Below are 21,524 nucleotides of genomic sequence, written 5' to 3'. Positions count from 1 at the left end.
AAGAGCTTGTTGAACAATAACAGAAGAAACCTGGGCTTAGAGCCTGGAAGCTTGGGGTCTGTCTCCTTGGGGGATGGTGGCCTCCCCATTCAGCTGTGGCCAGGGGGAGAGTTCCCTTTAAGTCACGGGTCATACTCTAGCAGACTCCATCTAGCCTGCAGACATCTTTTGTTTAGCGCACATTTTACAAATGTGTTCAAAGGAGTCGCCAGTATTTATATCAGATGTCACATTAAAATGCACATTTCCAGTGTTTTTGAAAATTGGAAAGTCTAGGAACCCCAGTTCTTCCGTCTCACAGGGAAATAGGCTAGAGCTAAGGAATAGCTACTCCTTGGGTTTTAGTATATGAACTTTTAGGAGCTGTCATGGTCATTTTAATTTTTTTAAAGAAGACATTCATTTACGCTAAAAACAAAGGAGAATCTGTAGGCTCTCTGTGGTCTGACTCCGAGTCTTGCATTCTCTCCAATCTTTGATTTCAGTTGTCTCCGTCTTCTTCCTGTTCTCCAGGAAAGGGCTAAGAACCGTACCCTTAGTTCAGTGAGACCAGGTTATGCCAAAGCTTCGTCCAGTTACACCGCAGGGGTGGTGTCCATCGGGAAAGCAGTATCCTGTGAGTTCACCACTGTTGCCACCACCCTTGTAGCCCAGCACCACTGCCTTTCACACATCGGCCTGGCCATTGGCACATGTGAGTTTGCAGCCCAGGCCTTAAACTTGAAATCAAACTGACTAGCGTTGTGTGTTTGTTGGCAAACAGGATACCAGCTCCCACGATGATTAAAATCTTAGCTTGCCAACTTTAAACCTCAGCAGCTCCTTTGTAAATACTCAGCAGTGAATTAAATGGGAAAAGTCAGTTGATAGCTGCAAGGAGAGGAGAGAGAAGTGACTTTTGTTTACCTGAGAGAGGCACTGGCTTCGGTCTTACCCTCTTCCCATCCCGGACACCAGAATGAGGGGAGGGGCTGTATTTGGATAGTCGCCGGCCGCAGTACTCATACTCTGCTCCAGTAGATGTATTTTGAGGGGGGGAAAACAAGAGAAATTGTTTTATTCCTTAAAGCAAGCAGATGTAGCAGATTAAAATACAGCAAAGCTTGGTGGTAGGTACCTCAGTGTCCATGATGTCATTGCTACATTTTGTTTTTTGTTCCTTTGATCAAGTTCATCATCAGAGGATGATGGAGAAGTTCTTCTGCCTACAACATTTGTCCATCAAACCTCTCTTCCTCTGAAGGGAAAATAGCTCATTAGCATGCGACAAAGGAAGGGCGGAGGTAGAGGAAATTGATAGCTTCTCTTTTCTCCATCCCTCTCCTCCACAGCACCCCGAAAAATAAGACAATAGATGTTATAAAGAGGTGGATTCAGTTTCTGATGGGCCTGTAGCATCTACCACGTGGTAGATTGGGGTCTTTAAAGAAACAGTACAAAATATCTTTGTTTTGTAAAACACACACACCCACACTCACTCACTCACTCACACTCATCCATGTGAATTCATTGTTTGGCCTCTCCCAGCGCCTGAGAAGGACTTCGTTCCAGTGAGCGGCCCTAAAGCTTGAGCCTCACTAGCTTCATGGTTATTCTGCTTCTGGGCGCCAGTCATCATGGAGCCCAGCACTGCCAGGTGCCTTCATGCCAGTCTCTGATCTTCTGCCGCCCTGCTGCCCCTCGGGGCTGAGGGAAGAGGCAGCGGCTTCCTCTGAGCCCTGAGCTCAGGCTGTTTCCTGCCTCATTTGCACTAACGCTTCAAACCTGATGGTCGACGGCAAAGGCAAAGCGGAAACCCGCGGCTGCCGCCTTCCAACTACCCGCGGATCACCTCCACCTGCTTTCTTCCTCAGCCCTTGGTTTGCCTTCCACCGAAACATGAAGCCTTCTTGTTAAAACCCTGGTCCCCCTTCAGAATCTCTAGGAATTAAGGAAGACGCGAGATCTAGATGGCAGTTAACATGGGCACTGATTGTTACGTAACTGGCTGAATCACAGTTTTAAGTGGGACAGAAAATCTCCAGTGCATGGAAGTTGCCAAGAATGGCCGAAGACCAGGCCCCGCGGTGCCTCTAATCTTTACTCCCCAGTGTGGAAAAGGCCCGGGTGGAGGTGGAGAGCCCTGGGCGTGAAGGCTGAGCAGCATTCGTCAGCGTCCATGTGTCCCCTGCAAGGAGACGGGAGGGCAGGCTGAGGCAGCCTGGCAGCAGATCCTCTAGGGGACAGAGGGCGCCCAGCAGGTCTCTGGGTCCGCAGCTTAACTGAGCAAGTTCAGAGCACTTTAGGGGCTGCCTGTTCCACTCCACGAGGCTCTTCTCCCACCGAGATGCGGCTGGCGTGTGAGGGTAGCTGAGGGTTGGCAGGAGGAGGAGGCCTCCTTATCACCAAGCTTCCTCTCACTCCTGTGGACCTGCTTCTGTTAATCTGTTTCTGCAGGCAGCACCTCGCAGCTGCCTGCACTTGATAGCTTGTTTTGCATCTGGATTTATTCCTGCCCAAAGCTCTGTCTTGAGGCAGGGGAGAGATGATTTAGGTGAGTACCATGTCCGGTGTGAATGTTGCTTTAAGTCCCTTTTAATGTTGTTTGAATGTGGAGCCTTAGATTTTCTCGTATGGGATGTAGCCTCATTGCTGTGTTTTCAGACCTAGGTTTCCTAGGTTTCCTGTGGCATCGAAGAGCTAGTTGCCACCAATCAGTGACTCACATACCAGATCAGTGTGGTGGGTCATTGAATTAACATGTTCAATCACTTCTGGAACAGGTGAGACTGGTAATTTCTTCTTTTTCCACCAGAGGAAAAACAGTGAGAAAGATGCCTTGGATCTAGAGTCAGCTGCTAGGAACCGGGAGTTCCCAGCTACCACTCATCTTTGTAGACATCCACAGCTCATTCTGTTAAGTCGTCTCTTCTGTAAGCATCAAGTGCCTTTTGATCTGGTGGAAACGCAGCATGCCATTAGAATGAAGCGTTCTGTTAGTTTACGTCGTACAATTAACATGCTATCTAGCCATCAGAAAATTTAAGCCAACTAGGTTCCCTGTAATTAATTATCTGTAGAGTATGCCTATGTGCGCTATAGTGGATGAGTTGCCAGATGACTGATGTCAGAACTGTTCAAAGGAATTATCCTAGTTTATTTTAGAACGGTGTTGTAAAGTGGTGCTTTCATTCCCAGGTAATCAGTTAAACGAAGACTACAGCATCCTTTTTGTTTCTTCTCTTTCCAGATGTTTTTCTGCCGTTGAACCTTGGCCCATCTGAAGGCACGAGGGACGCTCCGCCATCAGTATGTCCAAATACAAACTGATTATGTTAAGACATGGAGAGGGTGCTTGGAATAAAGAGAATCGTTTTTGTAGCTGGGTGGATCAGAAACTTAACAACGAAGGAATGGAGGAAGCCCGGAACTGTGGGAAGCAGCTCAAAGCGCTCAACTTTGAGTTTGACCTTGTGTTCACATCCATCCTTAATCGGTCCATCCACACGGCCTGGCTGATCCTGGAAGAGCTGGGCCAGGAGTGGGTACCCGTGGAGAGCTCCTGGCGCCTGAATGAGCGTCACTACGGCGCCTTGATCAGCCTCAATAGGGAGCAGATGGCTTTGAATCACGGCGAGGAGCAAGTGAGGCTCTGGAGAAGAAGCTACAACGTGACCCCGCCGCCCATCGAGGAGTCTCACCCTTTCTACCACGAAATCTACAATGACCGGAGGTATAAAGTGTGCGATGTGCCCGTGGACCAGCTGCCGCGGTGTGAAAGCTTGAAGGATGTCCTGGAGAGACTCCTTCCCTTTTGGAATGAAAGGATTGCCCCTGAAGTGTTACGTGGCAAAACCGTTCTGATATCTGCTCATGGAAATAGCAGTAGGGCACTCCTGAAACATCTGGAAGGTACATATACCATCTTTACGCTGCCGTTGGTTAGAGGTTGCTAAGTGGTATAGCTGGGCCTTAATCCAGCAAAGGCATGGTTTCTGAGCTAATGACGCACAGTTTTATATGCTAGACTTTTCCTACTCTCTTTTGTCACTTAGTCTTTTATGAATCATTTTGCTCTCAAAATCAAAGATTCTGTGCCTTTTATATCCCTGTTATCTGGAGCAGTGGTTCTCAAACCTGAGCCGGCATTAGTCGCCTGGAGGGACAGCTTGGTCGACCACAGGTTGCTGGCCCTGCCCCTCAGAGTTTCCGGAGTCGTAGACCTGGGGTTGCGGCCTGACAATTGGCAGTTCCAAGAAGTTTTCAGGTGATGCTGGTACTGTTGATTAGGGTTCTCTACTCTGAAAACCACTGATGCAAAGGATTATGTGGCTTGTGTTATAGTAAGATGAAAGGAGGCTAGGGAGGGAAGATATTTCTGTAGAAATGGAATTCAAAGTAAAGCTGTTTATTTGAATCTTTCAAGATCAGTAAAATTATCTAGGCTTCAACTTTGCTCATGTTCTTCCAACTTTAAACAATTATTGGTGTGTTTTCTGACCCTAAGTTTCCTGAAATATGTTTTTGTTCTAGACCCCTCTTTCCAGACGAGGCTTAGCCATTGATTCAGAGAAAGTTAGTGGGGAGGAAAACAAAAAGATGGCTTATGAGAGATCATCAGTAACCTCACTACTACTTGATATTGTATTTTAATGTATTCTAAAATGTATTGTTACCTTTCTCTTAAACGCCAGAACTAAATAAATGAACTCTTTCGAGGCCTCAAACTCACCAGTTTTGGGCATCAGTGATTGGCACTGTGACATTTCCAGGGGCTTGCTTAATCCCCTTTGTCTCTTCACTGAATCATCCTAGATGGTTGTGCTTTTTTGAGTGATCTGCTCTGTCTGGTGTTTTTCTACCTATCGTCACTGTCAGCAGTTAACTTACTGATGTTAGAATATAGTTCTCGAACATTCTTTTTACACTCTGCTTTACTTTTCTATATGAGGCCGTGAAAAATGAAAAGGTTGACCTTGCATGTGGAGTAAGTGAAAATAGGTTATTGGTAACAAAATGAAGTGATCTTTATGAGATTTTATTATAAACTTTTTAACATGTGTTTTTTACCCCTAATTTTTATAACGTTGGCCAAGAGCCAGATCATTACTCATATACCTGCATCCATTAGCTGTGCAGAAATCTAAAATCTACAGACTTTATTGGCTATTAAAAACTTTATTGGCTAAACATGGTGCTCCATCTGTGTGTGTGTGTGTGTGTGTGTGTGTGTGTGTGTGTATGTATCTTATTTACTCAACTATGTAAAGGGTTCTATTCTTCCTTGTTCAGAATAGTCAGATATTTAATCAAATGATATATAACTTCATCATTTTTGGACTATAGTACTTTATTGTTTGAAGACGAGTTGAGGTTCATTCCTCTTAGGACAACAACAAAACTGAAATTCAGAATTTCAGAGTTTCTGCCAGCAGATGTATTCTTTCTCACATGCCAATTCTGTTTTCCAGAGATGGGATTTAGGTCTCTTTGTGGCCAGACTCCCCTCCTGAAAGAAAATGTTATCATCTCCTTGAGGGTCCTCATTTCTTCCCTGTCTTAGCTAGGAAAACCTCCCTAAAAAACAATTTCCTGCTGAGCACCATTTACTCTCATATATTCAGGTTTATATCTCTAAGTTTTTTCTGCAGCCCTAACCATAGCTCATTCTTGATGCCACCTCCTATTAGTGCATCGATGATTTAGCTATTTGTTAATGTTCTGTTTTGAAGGAAATTGAAAGATTTAGCAAACGGTGGTAAAGAAAACTGATTGAAAGATTAAAGGATTTGACATGGGCAGAAAGGATTTTGACATAGTGGCGATGGAGGAAGAATTACCTGTGGAAAGCATGGTTACACATAGAAAAGTTTACTTTCTATGTTTGAGGGGGGTTTTGAAGCCATTAATAATTTATTGAAAAACAATTGGATGGCATCGTTGCTTTGGAAAACAATCTGGCAGTTCCTTGATGGGTAAATACAGAGTTACCGTATGGTCCAGCAATTCTACTCCTAGGTATTAGCTTCCCTGTGCTACTGTAATTAAAGTACCCAAAACTGGGTGACTTAAAACAACAGATACTAATTTTCTGGGGGCTAGAAGTCCTAAATCAAGATTTTGGTCAAGCCATGCTCTCTATAATGGCTCTAGGAGAGAATCCTTTCTTGCCTCTTGTAACTCCTGGTGTTTGCTGGAAATCTTTGGTTCCTTGGTTTGTAGATCTGTCACTGCAACCTCCGTGTTTACCTGGCATTCTCCCTGTGTGTATCTGTTTCTTATCCAAATTTCCCCTTTTTACAAGGACGCCCATAATATTGGACTAGGCCCTTCCCCAATTACTTCATTTTAACTTGATACCTCTATAAAGACCCTATTTCCAAATAAGGTCATGTTCTGAGATACTGAAGGTTAGGACCTCAGAATATCCTTTTTTGAGGGGATACAGTTCAACCCATAACAATATCTAAGAGAAATGAAAATAGATATTCACATAAAAACTTGTACACAAAACTTTATAGCAGTATTATTCCTAATAGCCAAAACACGGAAGCAACCCAAAGGCCCATCAACTGATGACTAGATAAATTAAATGTGGTCTCTCCATACAATGGAATATTATTCAGCAATAAAAAAGAATGCAGTACTCATACATGCTACAACATGGATGAACCTTGGAATTGTCACAAAGACAAAGAAGCCATTCACAAAGGATCACATAGTGTTGGGTTCCATTTTATATCAAGTGTCCAGACTAAGCAAGTCTATAGAGACGGGAAGTAGATTATTATTTCCTAGGGCTGGGATAGAGGTGGCATTGGGAGGCTGATGAGGGGTGGCATGACAGTACAGGGTTTCCCCTTGGGGTGGTTGAAATGTTCTAAAATTGATTGTGGTGATGGTTGTACAGCTGTGAATATACTAAAAGCCACTGAATTGTATAGTTTAATTAGGTGCATTGAATGGTACGTGAATTGTCTCAAAGCTGCAAAAATAATGTAATCCACAGGATTGAAAGAGGAAAGAATTGGCCTAGGAAGACAATAGTTCAGGGCAAATATATAAAAGTGCTAACGAAGTAGAAAGCATGGCTGTGGAATAGAGAATAAGGAAGAAATTAAAACACAATTTGACCACTGGGGCAGAAATGGATTTATAGGGATCGCCGAGAAATTAGCAGGGTTTTAGTCTTCAGGATTTGTTTCACCCTTTTCTGAAGGTATTTCTTTCTTCAGTTGGTTGCCTGTAAATAAATTACCTTTCAGAGATTAATGAAATTGAAGCAGCCTTAAATTCTAATTCCTATCCCTATCACTATAAACAGGCTTTATAGAAAATGTTTTATTTGGAGGATAACTGATTTAAAATAGTGGTGTTCATCTTGGAAGAGGTAAGTTGAATGGAGAGACTTGAGTAGGAAGTATGTGAAAGAAGAAAAAAGGTGTAGGGCTGGCAGATGTCTGAGAAGGAGGAGCTGTGATGGAGCTAGGGAATGGACACGGTAGGGTTGGCGACCGTGGAGAACAGCAGACATTCAGAGGAAAACACTGGCCGAAAAGACAGAATCTGCCCACCTGGCACTATCCATAGTTGTTGCAACATTATTGACTATATTCTCTATGCTGTACTTTATTATTATATTTTTTTAGCTGAGCCATCCTGCCACCTGTTGGCAGCTCAAGCGGCTGCTCAAGTGGGGCTGGGAATCAAACTGCTGTTGCTCAGAGCTTGCACTCTTGAGCGAGCTCTTAACCAACTGAGCCACTCCGCCAGCCACTCTGTGCTGTACTTTACATCCCCATGACTCTTCTGTAACTGCCAAGTTGTACTTCTTAATCCCTTCCCCTTTCTCACCCAGCTCCCCGACACCCCTCCCTTCTGGCAGCCCTCAGTTTGCTCTCTGTGTCTCTGTTTCTGTTTTGTTCGTTTGTCTTGTGGTGGGATTGCAAATGGGTACAGCCACTCTGGAAAAGGGTGGTTTGAAATGTTTGCTCACCCGACCTGGGTAGGGCAACTTTATTCCTTTTTGGCCTATAGTGCCCCCTGGTGGTACTATTAAGATTCATGAATTCTTTGATGTTGCTATGACTCCCTATAGTGACTTACTCCCACGCCTGATATGGAAGAAATGATTTCACGTGCATGAAAAAGACTGGCATAATTTTTTGGATCATTTCATAAATCAGTTCTCTCTTGTTTTAGGAGTCCTCTAAATGTCATTCTCCACTAATGGAATTTCTCTAGTAGTATATATTAAAGCATAAGATTCAAGTATTCTGGGTCACAGTGATAAGAATTAAGCATACGTGACTTTCCCAAGATCAGAAGAAATAGTATATGTTCTTGCTCCCATGTCATTCCTGTTAGTTTGGTGAGATTTTATCCCTTTTGAAATTTATTCTAAATGTATTTGCTCACTAGACTAGGAATTTCGATATTACACCTCTTATCTTGTCATGAGCTCAAGAGCTCAAGAAATAGGACTTCATGTGGTACTTGATAAATTCCCAGCCTAAAAGAAAACATTTCATTGAATTTGGATGCTAATTTTTCAAGACTCCAAAAATTAAGTGAATCTCTCTTTAGGGGGAAAATATAGATTTTCGTCTTTACAGGAAAGACTGCTTGCCAATTTGTGTGTGTGTGTGTGTGTGTGTGTGTGTGTGTGTGTGTGTGTGTTGTATTAAAAAACACACATCATAAAATTTACTATCTAACTGCCAATTCACTTTTACTATAAAGTTATATGATCATACACTCCCATTTTCTGGTCGATACCTGTTATCCCAGTCCAATCATTAATAGCATCTCCTTTCAGTTTGAAAAGTGCCCCAGCTCGGATGAGAAATTATATGGTCACCTTACTATAAAGATGTTAGCTCCCACGAATATTAAGAATGAGTCCTCGAAATGGATGTAACCAGATTCCATATGTCCTAAAAACAGAAAAGTTGCTAAATTCTTTGTATTGATTACAAAAGTAGAAGTGCTTGTGGTTTCAGATTCATCTGATTCCTAGTCATGCTTTCCAAATATGTTTATATAAAATCCTCCCCCTATAAAACAGGACTTTTCAAGGAGCTGCAGCATTTTCTCCCTATATGGTGTTTGTACTGCTTGACAGACTTAAAGCATTTTGTCTTCTGCTGGGGAAGAAGTCAGAAACTGATAGAATCAATGACAGCATATTGTCGTCAGATCTTAAAAATGCTGTCTTATTGTTTAAAGACTGTAACTTTGGGGTAGGAGTAATGGTGACCCAAATAACTAACTGGAATATTGGTTGACCCTGAAACCTCAAAGTGTCTTAAGATCTTTCTGGTGATAGTCTTCTTGTGTTACTCATCTACTCTATTGGGTTGTCGGAAAAGTCATAACGTATTTTTGTTGCAAAAAATGCGTCATGACTTTTTCGACAACCCAAAAGATTGTATGTACCTCAACAATGGTGAGTGTTGATTCTTAGGACATTATTTCGTTTCTCAACTATTTGGTGCTGTGACATTACTCTACAGGCAGTCAAACCCAGATGGACACTTCTTTCATTTGTGGGAAAGAGCACAACTGCTGTTGAAGGAAAAAGAAACCCAAACAGACCTCAGATGACTTGGCCATGAGCATGATAATTAGATGGGGCTGTGAACTACGCCCAAACCCAGTTCACTGAGCCTACACATGATGACTACCTGGGCTTTATTTATTTATTTATTTTTTTGCAAAAATAGCCCTTGCCTGGATCTAGTTTTTGTTTAGAATACTATGTTATAAGAAGCTGAGTCAAGAGCATCCTTGGGAGGTAAAACCATAAAGAGGTAATTAGATGCAACTCAGTGAGTCTTAAATGGTTTTTGCTGTTACCTTAACATTGTAGTCTGAGTGACGTTTACATTGTAGCCTGTGAATGGTGGACCTACTACAGCTATATAAGCTGGCCCTTTTCTTTTTTGAGTGCATGCTGTATGCCAAGCATACTTCTAGGCGTTATACATACATGTCTTGTTTAATGTACAAACCGGAATACGGCTCTGAACTCACTGGGAAGCTGTGATTCCAAACTGTGCTTTACTCTGCTGTTCAGTGTATCTAGGTCATATTTTAAAATCTCATTTGATCCATCATCGATTGCTGAGCTGTTTTGCTTAAAGAAACTGCTTTAATAGAAGGAGCAAACTACTGACCCACTCAGCATCATGGATGAACCTTAACTGCATTATGCTAAGTGAAAGAAACCAGGCTCAGAAAACTATATATTGTCAATTTTATGTGTTGAGGTGCTAACCCCCAATACCTCAGAATGTGACTGTATTTGGAGATAAGGTCTTTAAAGAGGTGATTAAGGTAAATGAATCCATTAGGGTGGCCCTAACTCCAATGAGTATGTGCTTATAAGGATATAATATCCTTATAAGAAGAGGCGATTTGGACACAGACACACACAGAGGGAAGACCATGTGAAGATGCAGGGGAATGACAGCCATTTACAAGTCAAGGAGAAGAGCCTTAGGGGGGGAAAAAAAACACCTTGATATCTCTAGAATTGTGAGAAAATTTCCGTTGTATGAAAAAAAACTCCAAAAAGCCACTGTGCGTTGTATCGTTCCATTTGTAATCATGTTGATAAAGACTGTTCACTCAGAAAACAGACCCGTGGAGGTGGGTAGGCTGCAAAGGGGTACAAGGAAATTTGGGGGGATGGCAGAACTATTCTGTGTACCAAAAAGGGTGAATTTTACTGGATGTCAATTATGCCTCGATTTTAAAAGACCTGCTTTTATCCGGTGAAATGACCATTGCTCTGATTGGGACCTGGCCTTTTATTTTACAAAATAATAGACTAGCTTGCCAATTAGTAGAATTAAATGAAAGTTGCCGTGTGCACCTACCTGTACCTTTGAAAACTAACCTGGAGGGCATTGTTCATGCTTTCTCAGGATTTCAGAAGCTGCTGGTGCATAGCATCTAAGCTATGGTCAGTATAGGGAGTTACCTTTTTTTAATTATTATTATTGGGGAACAGTGTGTTTTTCCAGGATCCATCAGCTCCAAGTCAAGTAGTTGTTTCAATCTAGTTGTGGAAGGCGCACCTCAGTGGCCCATGTGGGGATCGAACCAGCAACCTTGGTGTTATGAGCACTGCGCTCTAACCAGCTGAGCTAACTGGCCGCCCCGGGAATTACCTTCAAAAGTCCTTCCTTCTTCATCAGAAGTTATGTACAAGCTGCTGAACCATTGAAGTTTTGTACTTAGAGGTTGTGAGCTCCTTTAGTCAATGTTTTCCTGCCCCCAAACTGTTTCTTCTCATTTGCCACCCAGCTCTAAGTTCTATTCTTAATTGGGCCTTCCACCTGTCTTTTTTAGCTTTGCGCAACCACCTAGTCTAAGAGTCAGTCCACAGGGACCCCCTGCTGCCTCAGCAGAACAGGAAGCACAGGGAGAGGCCAGGAATTCAGAGCTAGGTAACACCCTGGTACAACTGCAAATGTGGGAGCCACATGTCAGCATCTAGGGTAGGCGTCTTGCCTGATCAGGATGGTGTCTACCCTGTCACATTATTTATATACTATCTCTGCTCTTAAATTATCATTTGGGAATTGCTTTACTTTTAACTTGATAGTAGTTCTTAATGCTTTCAGAAGAAAGACTTAAAACAGACGTAAGATATTATATGGTAAGAACATTCCTTCTTAAGGGATGGCTTGGTTGATTTTTAGCAGCATAAACAATGACCTGTGCTGTGCCAATAAGTCCAGGTTGAAGCAGGGGCCCCCCTCAGACAACCCTCTCATAAAGCAGCACCCTGAAAAGCTCCTAACCCAGGCTTGGGCTCCGAAAGCATCCCGCTCAGGAGCGTTCCAGACAGGCGTGTGTTTCTTTCTCTGTGGTTGGCATAGTCACTTCCTGTTTGTTTCCTGAGGCCCACACTGAAGGAAAAGCCAGACCCTGGACCGAAGCATTGGATACTGTCTGCATCTTGCCAGCGGAAGTGGATTGTTTAGTCTGGGTTCAAGCACAGGACTAGGCAGTTTCAAGTTTGGAATGAGAGTGGCGTGCAAGAGGCTCATGAAAGACCCATTTGATCCCTGAAGAATTGCATGCAGCTGCACACATAACAAGGCAAAGAAGCCCTGAGATGAAATTAGAGAATCGGGGAGGAAAGGTCAGCGGGGATGTGCCATGTGAACAGGGACAGACGAGTCAGTCACCTTTGGCATTTTAGTGTGATATTTTCAGAAGCAGCAAATTCAGTCTTTTCTTCTGTGAAGCACATCCCCTAGCGATATGGTTAAGCTTTCTCTTCTTGTTAAGTATAATTGATTTATAGAAACCTTAAGTTTTAAAAGGGGCAGTTTATTTTACTGTCACATTAAATGTAAAATGGATTCTTCTCTCTGCCTTATTCTAAAGGAGAAGCTCTGTTATTCTGTCATCTCGTTACCATAGTCAAATAACCCATTTCCAGTTGTTCCCCAGCCACTCTTTACATTGTCCATATATAGCATTCAAACCTTAAAGAGTGATCATTAAAAATAGGTGGATCATCTGTAAAGTTCGGAATCTCGTGCGTTAGCTCTTATTTTGGCCGTAGGAGAACACAGAGCTCATTATAACAAATCAGCCGTCGATGGGGTTTGAATTGTGACTTACTTGGTTGGGAAAGGGACGTGAGGGGAATGGGTGGCACCCCACAGTTGAATGATTTGATCAAAACCGTTTTCCTCTTTTTTTAATCCCCCAAAATACGCATTATAGAAGTAGGGCTTCTTGTCCTATAACAGATCAAGTTCCCTGAACACCTTGTCTCCTGTTTTCTGGCATCCAAAGATTTTGAGCAAATACTTTGGAGATAGCTAAACAAAAATACATGGAAGACACACTTAATTTGAATTGTGCACTTTCTTAGCGCGAAACACAAACAACCTTTTGTTCAACCTTTTCAACCCTCTCTTTTTTTTGCTTGGTAAGAAAATGAAGGCAGCACAGCCTTTAATCAAGGCTTCAACAGCAAAAGACGAGATTTAATTTGAAAGCCCAGAGAGCTCGGATTCACTGGTTTCAGCGATGTGCCGAGGGTGTGTAACATCAGGTGCTCTGGATACAGCGCCTGGAACTGGACACACACGGTCCTTATTTTTGAGGAGCCTGTGTCTTCCTGTTGATCCCCTGAAATTCAGCCAATACTGTACCTCTGACAAAGTCCTCAGAATGCTTTTATGTATAGGATCTACACATTAGGATTCTTCGTTAATGTTTTATTCCTTATAGCCTTTATTTATATGTAAGAGGTAGACTCATGTAATACATTTAGTTGTCATAGTGGCTTGTCTAGCTAAATAATTACGGATCCTAGCAGCCAACACGTAATAGTGGCTCTTACAGTTGAACAAACATTTACTAAACTCCTGCAGGGGGTAAGGCACTGTTCCATAAGCATGGGTGATACAGGGATGGCCAAAACATGGTCCCTGTACTCAAGGAGCTTAAATCCTGGTGGGAGAAGTAGGCGTTTGCACAGCCCCTCTAACAGAAGGCAAAGTGTGAGTGTTGCAGTATGTATACAGTGATCTTTTTTTTTTTAATTTTAATTTTTTTATTTTTTAAGGAGCTCGCAGCTCACGTGGGGATCGAACCAGCAACCTTGGTGTTATTAGCACCACACTCTAACCAACTGAGCTAAGCAGCCATCCCTGCAGTGATCTTAATAAGTGTTTGTGGTTCCTGTTCCTGCTGCAGTGACCTGGGGGGGGGGGGGGGCGGGGGTTTAGGCACAGATTCGACTATCTGACGACAGTCCTGTGTGCAGAAAATGAAGTTGTTTGCATTTCTCCCCATATTGGCTTTGAGTTGTTGCCCCTTTGACTTACCACCAGACTTTTTATTATTTCTTACCTGAAATATCCCAGTCATTTAAATTGATCTCAGTTCACGCCTAGATGCTCCTACATGAAGATTCAAGAATTAAAGGCAAGGGTTGGGGGTTCCTAAGGGGGAGAGGGGTTGATGCAGGGCGAGAACTCGGTGATACCTCCCTTCAGAACATTCTTAGATGCTGTATAAAAAGTCTAAACCAGTAATTAGAAGATGTGGTACCTGGCCCCTTGTTTTAACTTCCATGCGATGTTCCAGTTAATGAGTTTGTAACTCGATACTACATAATATAGCATTGATTCCGTTTGGTTTAATCCAGGGCAGATGCGTTATTCTCGCTTTAGGAGTTCTGCTCGCTTAACTGTCTTTGGACAAAGAGTGTGGCTCACGCCAAAATCGAGCAATGAGTTATGGCTTGACTGTGGTTTTCCTAATTTGCTGTTTTCACATTCAAGCCTCATTGACTGATTAGTAACCAGTCTAAGCATTTTAAATATTTGTAAGCAATTAGTCTGCTGTGTGAATGGCTTGCGTAGTCATGAAAGTGGAATGTCAACTTTAATTTATTTGTTGGAGGTGTTTCTATTTTCGTTGAGCTCTCCTTCCTTTGTAGGTGAAACATTATAGTGCTCATGGCCTTTGATTAGCTGGCTCTTTGATTTGGCTGCACACATCTGAGCCATAGGCATGAGCTTCAAACTAAGACTGGTGCCATTAAAGAGAAGACCTGCTGGACTAGATCCAGTGGAATCTGAGGCCACAGTCAAACGAGTAAGTCCCATATGTGCTTCTTTTCAAAGACCTAGAACTCTTTTCTAAGGTCACAGACTGCGACCCCTCAACCAGGGTCATCACAATCGCAGAGTGTTAGCTATTTCAAGGGGATCAGACAGATCCACTCATGTCTTTTACTAGTCTCGAAAACATGAGGACACTGAGTGCTGGTGTTCTGTTAGCACCAGGCCCTTCCTAAGGGAAGTGTGTGCGCCAGACATTCTCCTCTCTCCTTATGCAGAGGGGGAAATCACCACAGGTGAGTCGGATGACCACAGTGGAAGTCCTGAGATTTGGGAATTTAAAAAAAAAGTCCAATTATACTACCTTAACACTTTTGTGACTTGAGCTGGTTTTTTAAGTTCTCTGGATCTGTTAGTATTTTTTGTAACATCTTTATTGAGCTATAATTCACATACCATACAATTCACCTCTGAAAAATGTACAGTTCAGTGGCTTTCAGCCTATTCACATAGTTGTCCATCATCATAGTTGATTTTAGAACATTTAGTTACCCTCAAAAGAAACCCTCTACCTCGCTGTCACTTCCCAGGCCCCTCATTCCCTCCAGCCCTAGGCAACCAGTCATCTATTTATGTCACTAGAGATTTGCGTGTTCTGGACACTTCATAGCAATGGAATCATCCCGTATGTGGTCCTTTGTGACTGGCTCCTGTCACTTGGCATAGTGTTTTCAAGGTTCATCCATGTGGCAGCATGTATCAGGACTTTGTTTTTTTTAACACCAAATGATATCCCCTTGTTAGGGATATATCACATTTAATTTATCCACTCATCTGTCGATGGACATTTAGGCTGTTTCTCCTTTTTTGGCTATTACGAACAATGCTGCTATGAAGGTTCATGACAAGTTTTTGTGTGGGCATATGTTTTCATTTCTCTTGGGTATATACCCAGGAATGAAATTTCTGGGTAACTTGGTAACCGTATACTTAACTCAGGAATGGCCAGCCTGTTTTCCAAACAGTCCACAGCATTTTATACTCTTACGTGTGCAATGTATTAGGGTTCTAGTTTTTCGATATTCTCACCAGCACTTGTTTCTTATCTGACTTTTTTATTGTAGCCATCCTAGTGGATATGAAGTGGTACCTCACTGTGGTTTTGATTTGCATGTCCCTGATGGCTTATGATGCTGAGCATCTTTTCATGTCCGTACTGGCCATTTGTAGATCTCTTTTAGAGAAATGTTTATTCAGATCTTTTTCTCATTTAAAAAATTTGGTCATTTGTCTTTTTTATTATTGAAATGTAGTAGTTCTCTATATATTCCAGATACAAATCTCTTATCAGGCATATGAGTTGCAAAAATTTTTTCCCATTCTGTGAGTTATATTTTCACTTTTTTGATGGTGCTCTTTGATATATAAACATTAAAAAATTTTATATGCCCAGTTTACCTTTTTTAAAAATTATTCCTTGTGCTTTTGGTGTCATTTGTAAGAAACCATTGCCTAATTCAAGGTCATGAAGACTTTACTCCTATGTGTTCTACAAGTTTTAAAGTTTTAGATCTCGCATCTAAGTCTTTGATCCATTTTGAATTATTTTTTTTAATATATGGTTTGAGATAGGGGTCCAATCTCATTCTTTGGCATGTGAATATACAGCTGTCCTAGCATCACTTATTGAAAAGATTATTCTTTCTTCATTTGGCATGCTTGCTGAAAATTAATTGATCAAAAATATGAGGGATTATTTGGAACTCTCAGTTCTATGCTCTTGATCTATATGTTTATCCTGTGTAAGTACCTCATAGCACATGTAAGTACCACACTGTCTTGATTACTATAGCTTCGGAGTAAGTTTGGAAATTAGGAAATACGAGTATCTCAACTATGTTCTTTTTAAAGATATTTTTGGCTATTCTGAGTGCCTTGAATCTCCATATTAATTTTAAGGTCAGTTTGTCAATTTCTGCAAAAAAAAAAAATCAGCTGAGATTTTGATAGGGATTGTGTTGAATCTGCATGTTAATTTGGGAAATATTGACATCTTAATAATATTAAATCTTCCTACCCCTGAACATGGGTTGTCTTTACATATAGTTAGGTCTCCCTTAAATATTTTTCAACAGTGTTTTGTGGTAGTGTTCAGAGTATAAATTTTGTACTACTTTGGTTCAAATTTTTTTAAATTGTTTTCTTAACTTAATTTTTGGGTTGCTTATCACTACTGTATAGAAATACAATGAATTTTTATATATTAATCTTTTCTCCTGCAGCCTTGCTGAGCTCATGCATTAGTCTGAATAGCTTTTCATGGGATTGTGTCATCTGAAAATAGAGATTTACTTCTTCCTTTCCAATCTGGATGCCTTTTATTTTTCTTGCCTGGTTGCCCTGACTAGAACCTCTAGTATAATGTTGGATGAAAGTGGAGGCCTAGTCACTTTAAAATAAAGTCCTAGGTCCAAAGACGTTTGCAAAGGTTAATCGTTGGTGGCGGTGTAAAGGTACACAGTCCAAAGCAGTGAATCTGAGATGCTGATAGATGTGTACACTCATCATTTCTACTTCTCCTGGTAAACATCAGCCAAACATGGTCATTTTTACTAAATAGTTGTCTCCTACCGAAAGGATTTTTGCAGTGAAAATTTAGATTAAGCAAAAAATCTATAACATGCATCTTTCTCTCCAATTCAATAAGCAATATGCTTACAGACCCTGGAACAGAGAAAACCTGTATTTGTGTGATAGATGGATGTAGGTCCTAGTCAGTGTCCCCATGTTTCCCATGCCTCTAAGGTACCTCTGCTGTTCTTAACCATTCGGAATAAAATAGAGGAACTTTGGTGCCAAAAGGTGATTATCCTCTTTCATTTTATAAATCAGTTCAATGGAGGTAAAAAGATCTTTGCCAAGGTCACAGTGTCCTTCCCCAGACTAGTAGGCAAGTGATAGGTCCTCAGTTACAGGTCAGCTGAAGGACCTTCGGAGTGTCCCTTGGATTTGGGGTGAGAACTGCTGGGTTCTGAAGACTCAGCGGGTCACCTGGCTCTCAACCACGTGCTGTTGAGTTCTGCTCTGCTGTCTCCATGGGACGCGCGTGGCAGCAGCTGTGCATCCCGCTGACAGCTCTGACCTGATGGAGCCAGAGGGCTCTTAGAACCCTCCCCACCAGGCAGCTGGCTCTCTGGTCTGATTACGGTTCTCACCAGCTTTCGTTAGGGATGGTAATCTTCTGTCGGGTTGCAGCATGGGGACAGAGGCTTGGCAGGGCAAAGTAATGTTTTAGTAGCCCACCCTTTAAATTTTCTACCCGGAAGAGGATTCCTGCTAGGGAAAGAAGAAGTACTTACAATGCTATGCTTTTTCATGTGTGTTCCCTTTTACGTTCATTCCTCCTGCCCTACATCCTTTGTGATGGTGGTAGAGGAAGAGTGGGGGTTTTTTTGTTTTTTTTTTAATTTGCCAGAGGGAAAGGGAGCCCAGAGAAGTTACTTGAAGTGACATAGTTAGTTTATTGAGGGGGACTGACAAGAGAGGAGGTGGGCAGTGCACTTTCCATGGTTTCATAGCGGGGTGAGTAGGTACAGTGTGTGCATCAGTTCTTAGGGAGCTCTTCTGAGCCTGGAAATGAAATAATAATAAAGAACGACCCTAACGATTGGGATCCAGTGCTATGATTCTGTGCCTTTTGGCCGCTGCTCTAGTTATGACCATTGGTTAATTAAAATGACAAAGTACATTGAGAACTCGCTGCTAATAACTTTTCCTGCCATCGTCACCTCCCAAGTAAAGATGAACCTTGAACCCTCCTCGGAATTGGCTCCGCTGAGGTTCTTGCTATTAATATAGAACGGAAACATAGGGTTAGGATGTAGAAGTCTGTGCAACAAAGATGTATTTTTAAAACAGATGATTTGAATAGTTTCAGTTGCTCTTTAATTTGCTTAACTCTGCCTCTTTTTTCCTCCCTTCCTTTGCCCTCAGAAGAACTGGAAGGCATTACACTGTACAGTAGTTACAGACACCTGGGTTTGGACCCAGGCTCTGCTACTTACTTTCTGTGTGATCTTGAGTCACTTGCTTAACCTCTCTGTGCCAGAGCTTTTTACATGGAGAAAATAATAGCTCATATCCTCATAGGATTGCAGCAATGATTAAATAAGTTAGTACTTATTAAAGCACTTGGAAGAATGCCTGGCCTGTAGAATGGATTCAGTTTATGTTAACTGTTTATTGTTAAAAATAGTTATAATAGTACAATTATTGTAACTACCACTGCTTCTCCTGCTACTCTTACTCCAACTCTTCCTGTCAAAGTTGATCTACCTGTAATTCAGCTTATTTAAAAAAGAATTGAAGGTGACTTGTCCATTACACGTCCCTTTCCCTCCTGTCAGCTGGGATGATCAGGGACAATAGCAGAATGAGGCCTGTTCACAAGGCAGGCCTTCCCTCCTCTCCCGATTCCCATCGCTCAGGGCTGGAAAAACAACCACATTCTCATCCATTGAACTAGATTCCAGCCAGCCTGGGGACAACATATAAAAGGAGGGGCGTGGGGGGGGTGTGTGTGGGGGGTGACAACGACCAAAAAACAAAAAAAACCCAGAAATCCTTCTTGGTTCACTCTCAGATTTTAAAAAAATTGATTTCTGTGGAAAATCATTAACACTGATGTGGTCATGGAGAGAATAGTTTTCATTCTTTGAAGATTTAAATAGGAAACAGCCAGAATAAGTTGCCCCAAAAGGTATTTATTTATTGTCCTAAGATTTGACGGGATGTGCATTTCTGTCTTAGCTCTTTTTTTTTTTCCAACTTCTGGGAAGTTCTTGGCTTCCAGGGACTATAGCTGGACTTCCTCGCAGTATCTGGCGTGACTGCAGACATGCGGTTAATATGGGACTAAGTAAATGTGCAGTTAAACAGCTAAACAGAACTTCCTCCTGGGTGGCCTTTAATGCCTTGTTCCTTCCTCTCTCCGTCTCCAGGCATCTCAGACGAAGACATCATCAACATCACTCTTCCTACCGGTGTCCCCATTCTCCTGGAACTGGATGAGAACCTGCGCGCTGTTGGGCCTCACCAGTTCCTGGGAGACCAAGAGGCTATCCAGGCTGCCATTAAGAAAGTAGAAGATCAAGGAAAAGTGAAAAAAGCTGAAAAATAAAGTCTTTCCCAAGTCCTGGCTAAGAATAGCTGCAAAAAGGAGTGGCATGCAGTATGTTATATAGGTGCTGATCTCAATATCTCCCTCCTTCCTTGCCTCCCTCCATCCCTCCCTCCATCCCACCTTCCGTATCCTGGTTTTTCCTGATTTTTCCAGAGCTAGGCTGTGGGGTAAAGTTTGTATAGCTAACTAGGGAACTTATGTTGGCCCAGATAAGGACTTTAGGATGCTTGAGTGCTTGCAACATAAATCTTACGGGTTCGCTCTCCTGCTGGCCCTGTGTGAATTCGTCACTAAACTTGTAACCGGTGGGGCTTCATCAATGTCCTGAGTTTCTGAGATGGGAGAGTGATCAGTGGAGGTAAAGTTTCAGGTATTCATCATGCAGTAAATCATTATCGTGTCACCACTGGCAGGTACTACTCCAATAAGTAGGTCACGTCTATATTTACTAAGACTTTCTGGGATGATAGAAAAGGATATTCGATAATGCACTATACTTAAGTATTTATTACTAGTCTTTTCCTCTAGGAAAAGGGATGCTTTGAAAGGTACGACAGGAGGCCCATGAAATGGGAAGGCCACAGAAAGGTTCCTCCAAGACAGCCAACGACAGAACAAGGCCCTTGGCCTCGTCTGTAGTCTAGAGACATCCTTTGCTTGACATTTTTGGTGGAATTTCTCTTCGGCAGCTATTATAGAATTAGCAGCACGTAGACACCTGTAACCCTTTTTTTTGTTTTGTTTTGTTTCTGTTTTTTGAATCTTAATCCTTGGGTACTTAAAATTGGTTTAGGAATAAAGTTCTGTGACCGAAAAATGTATCTCTATATGATTCATGAATATTAATTAGATCGAGGCCTCTGAACTGGTCTCCTTTTCATATCACCCTGTCACACTCAAAAGAGTTGTCCTTTTTTTCAACACGCAGATGCTCCTAATTCTCTCTATAAATGGAAGGTTGGGGTCAGGGAGAAGGTACAGTGTCGTGGGTGTAATTTTATTCACGGGAGCAGAGGAAATGATGTATTGCAGCTTGTCACGTGCATATGTTGTTGATCTGCTGAGGGTAAAAGATTATAGTATGTAGCATAGAGCAGCCAGGGGAGGCCACGGACAGAATTGATGGCTTATCAATCTTCAGGATACTGTTTTCCATAGTACATTTTCAGGTACTGTAGGTATGTAAGTCATCATTTCTTGAAGCTATTGCCTTACTTCAAAGCAAGTAACATATTTCGGTGATCAAGTCATGAAAAAATTTTGCAGCTGTTACAGATATTTACCATTTTTTTTATAGCTTTCCAGGGGTGGATGAGCTTATTTGTATCCATTTTACAGTAAAACTGGCATTAGAAGGAAGCTAATTGTAAAACCCTTACTACTGCTTGGTCTCCATGTAATCCTTAAATCGGGACCTGTAGAGCACTGGCTAATGCAGGTGGCTGGAAAAGGAGATGAGCCTGGTTTGTGCACAGCTGGCCACATCTGTGATACCTAAGGACATGGAATGTGAGTACTGTAAGTTTCTGACCAACTACTGTTTACTGTAGTCCTTTTCGGAGTCTAGTTGCTTGACCAAATGACACTCCTTAGAATTCAGAGATCAGAGTCAACTACCAACTGCCAGATCTTCCTAGAAATCAAAACCTGTGATCAGGCTGCAGCTCAGACCATTTTTGAACAGCTTTACCCCTGAAATTGGCCTCCCAATTTTCCAGCCCATGGGATGACCATGTCTCAATGCAGCTCAAGATCCTAGA

General features: G+C 42.0%; 1 protein-coding gene across 1 annotated transcript in view; it reads left to right on the top strand.

Annotated features, from left to right (window-relative positions):
• The window catches only part of BPGM (bisphosphoglycerate mutase), a 29,119-nt gene extending 8,534 nt beyond the window's left edge, over positions 1 to 20,585 (top strand). Inside the window, exons 2-3 of the mRNA XM_019654815.1 lie at positions 3,230 to 3,891; positions 19,583 to 20,585. Coding sequence (XP_019510360.1) covers positions 3,291 to 3,891; positions 19,583 to 19,761 — 780 coding nt within the window. The 5' untranslated portion in view covers positions 3,230 to 3,290 and the 3' untranslated portion in view covers positions 19,762 to 20,585. The remainder of the gene's footprint in view (positions 1 to 3,229; positions 3,892 to 19,582) is intronic.
• Positions 20,586 to 21,524: the final 939 nt, after the last annotated feature.

The sequence above is a fragment of the Hipposideros armiger genome, unplaced genomic scaffold (genome assembly GCF_001890085.2).
Source record: "Hipposideros armiger isolate ML-2016 unplaced genomic scaffold, ASM189008v1 scaffold_231, whole genome shotgun sequence".
Taxonomy (NCBI): domain Eukaryota; kingdom Metazoa; phylum Chordata; class Mammalia; order Chiroptera; family Hipposideridae; genus Hipposideros; species Hipposideros armiger.
Note: the sequence above shows the minus strand (reverse complement) of the source record. Positions and strands in the feature narration are given on the sequence as shown.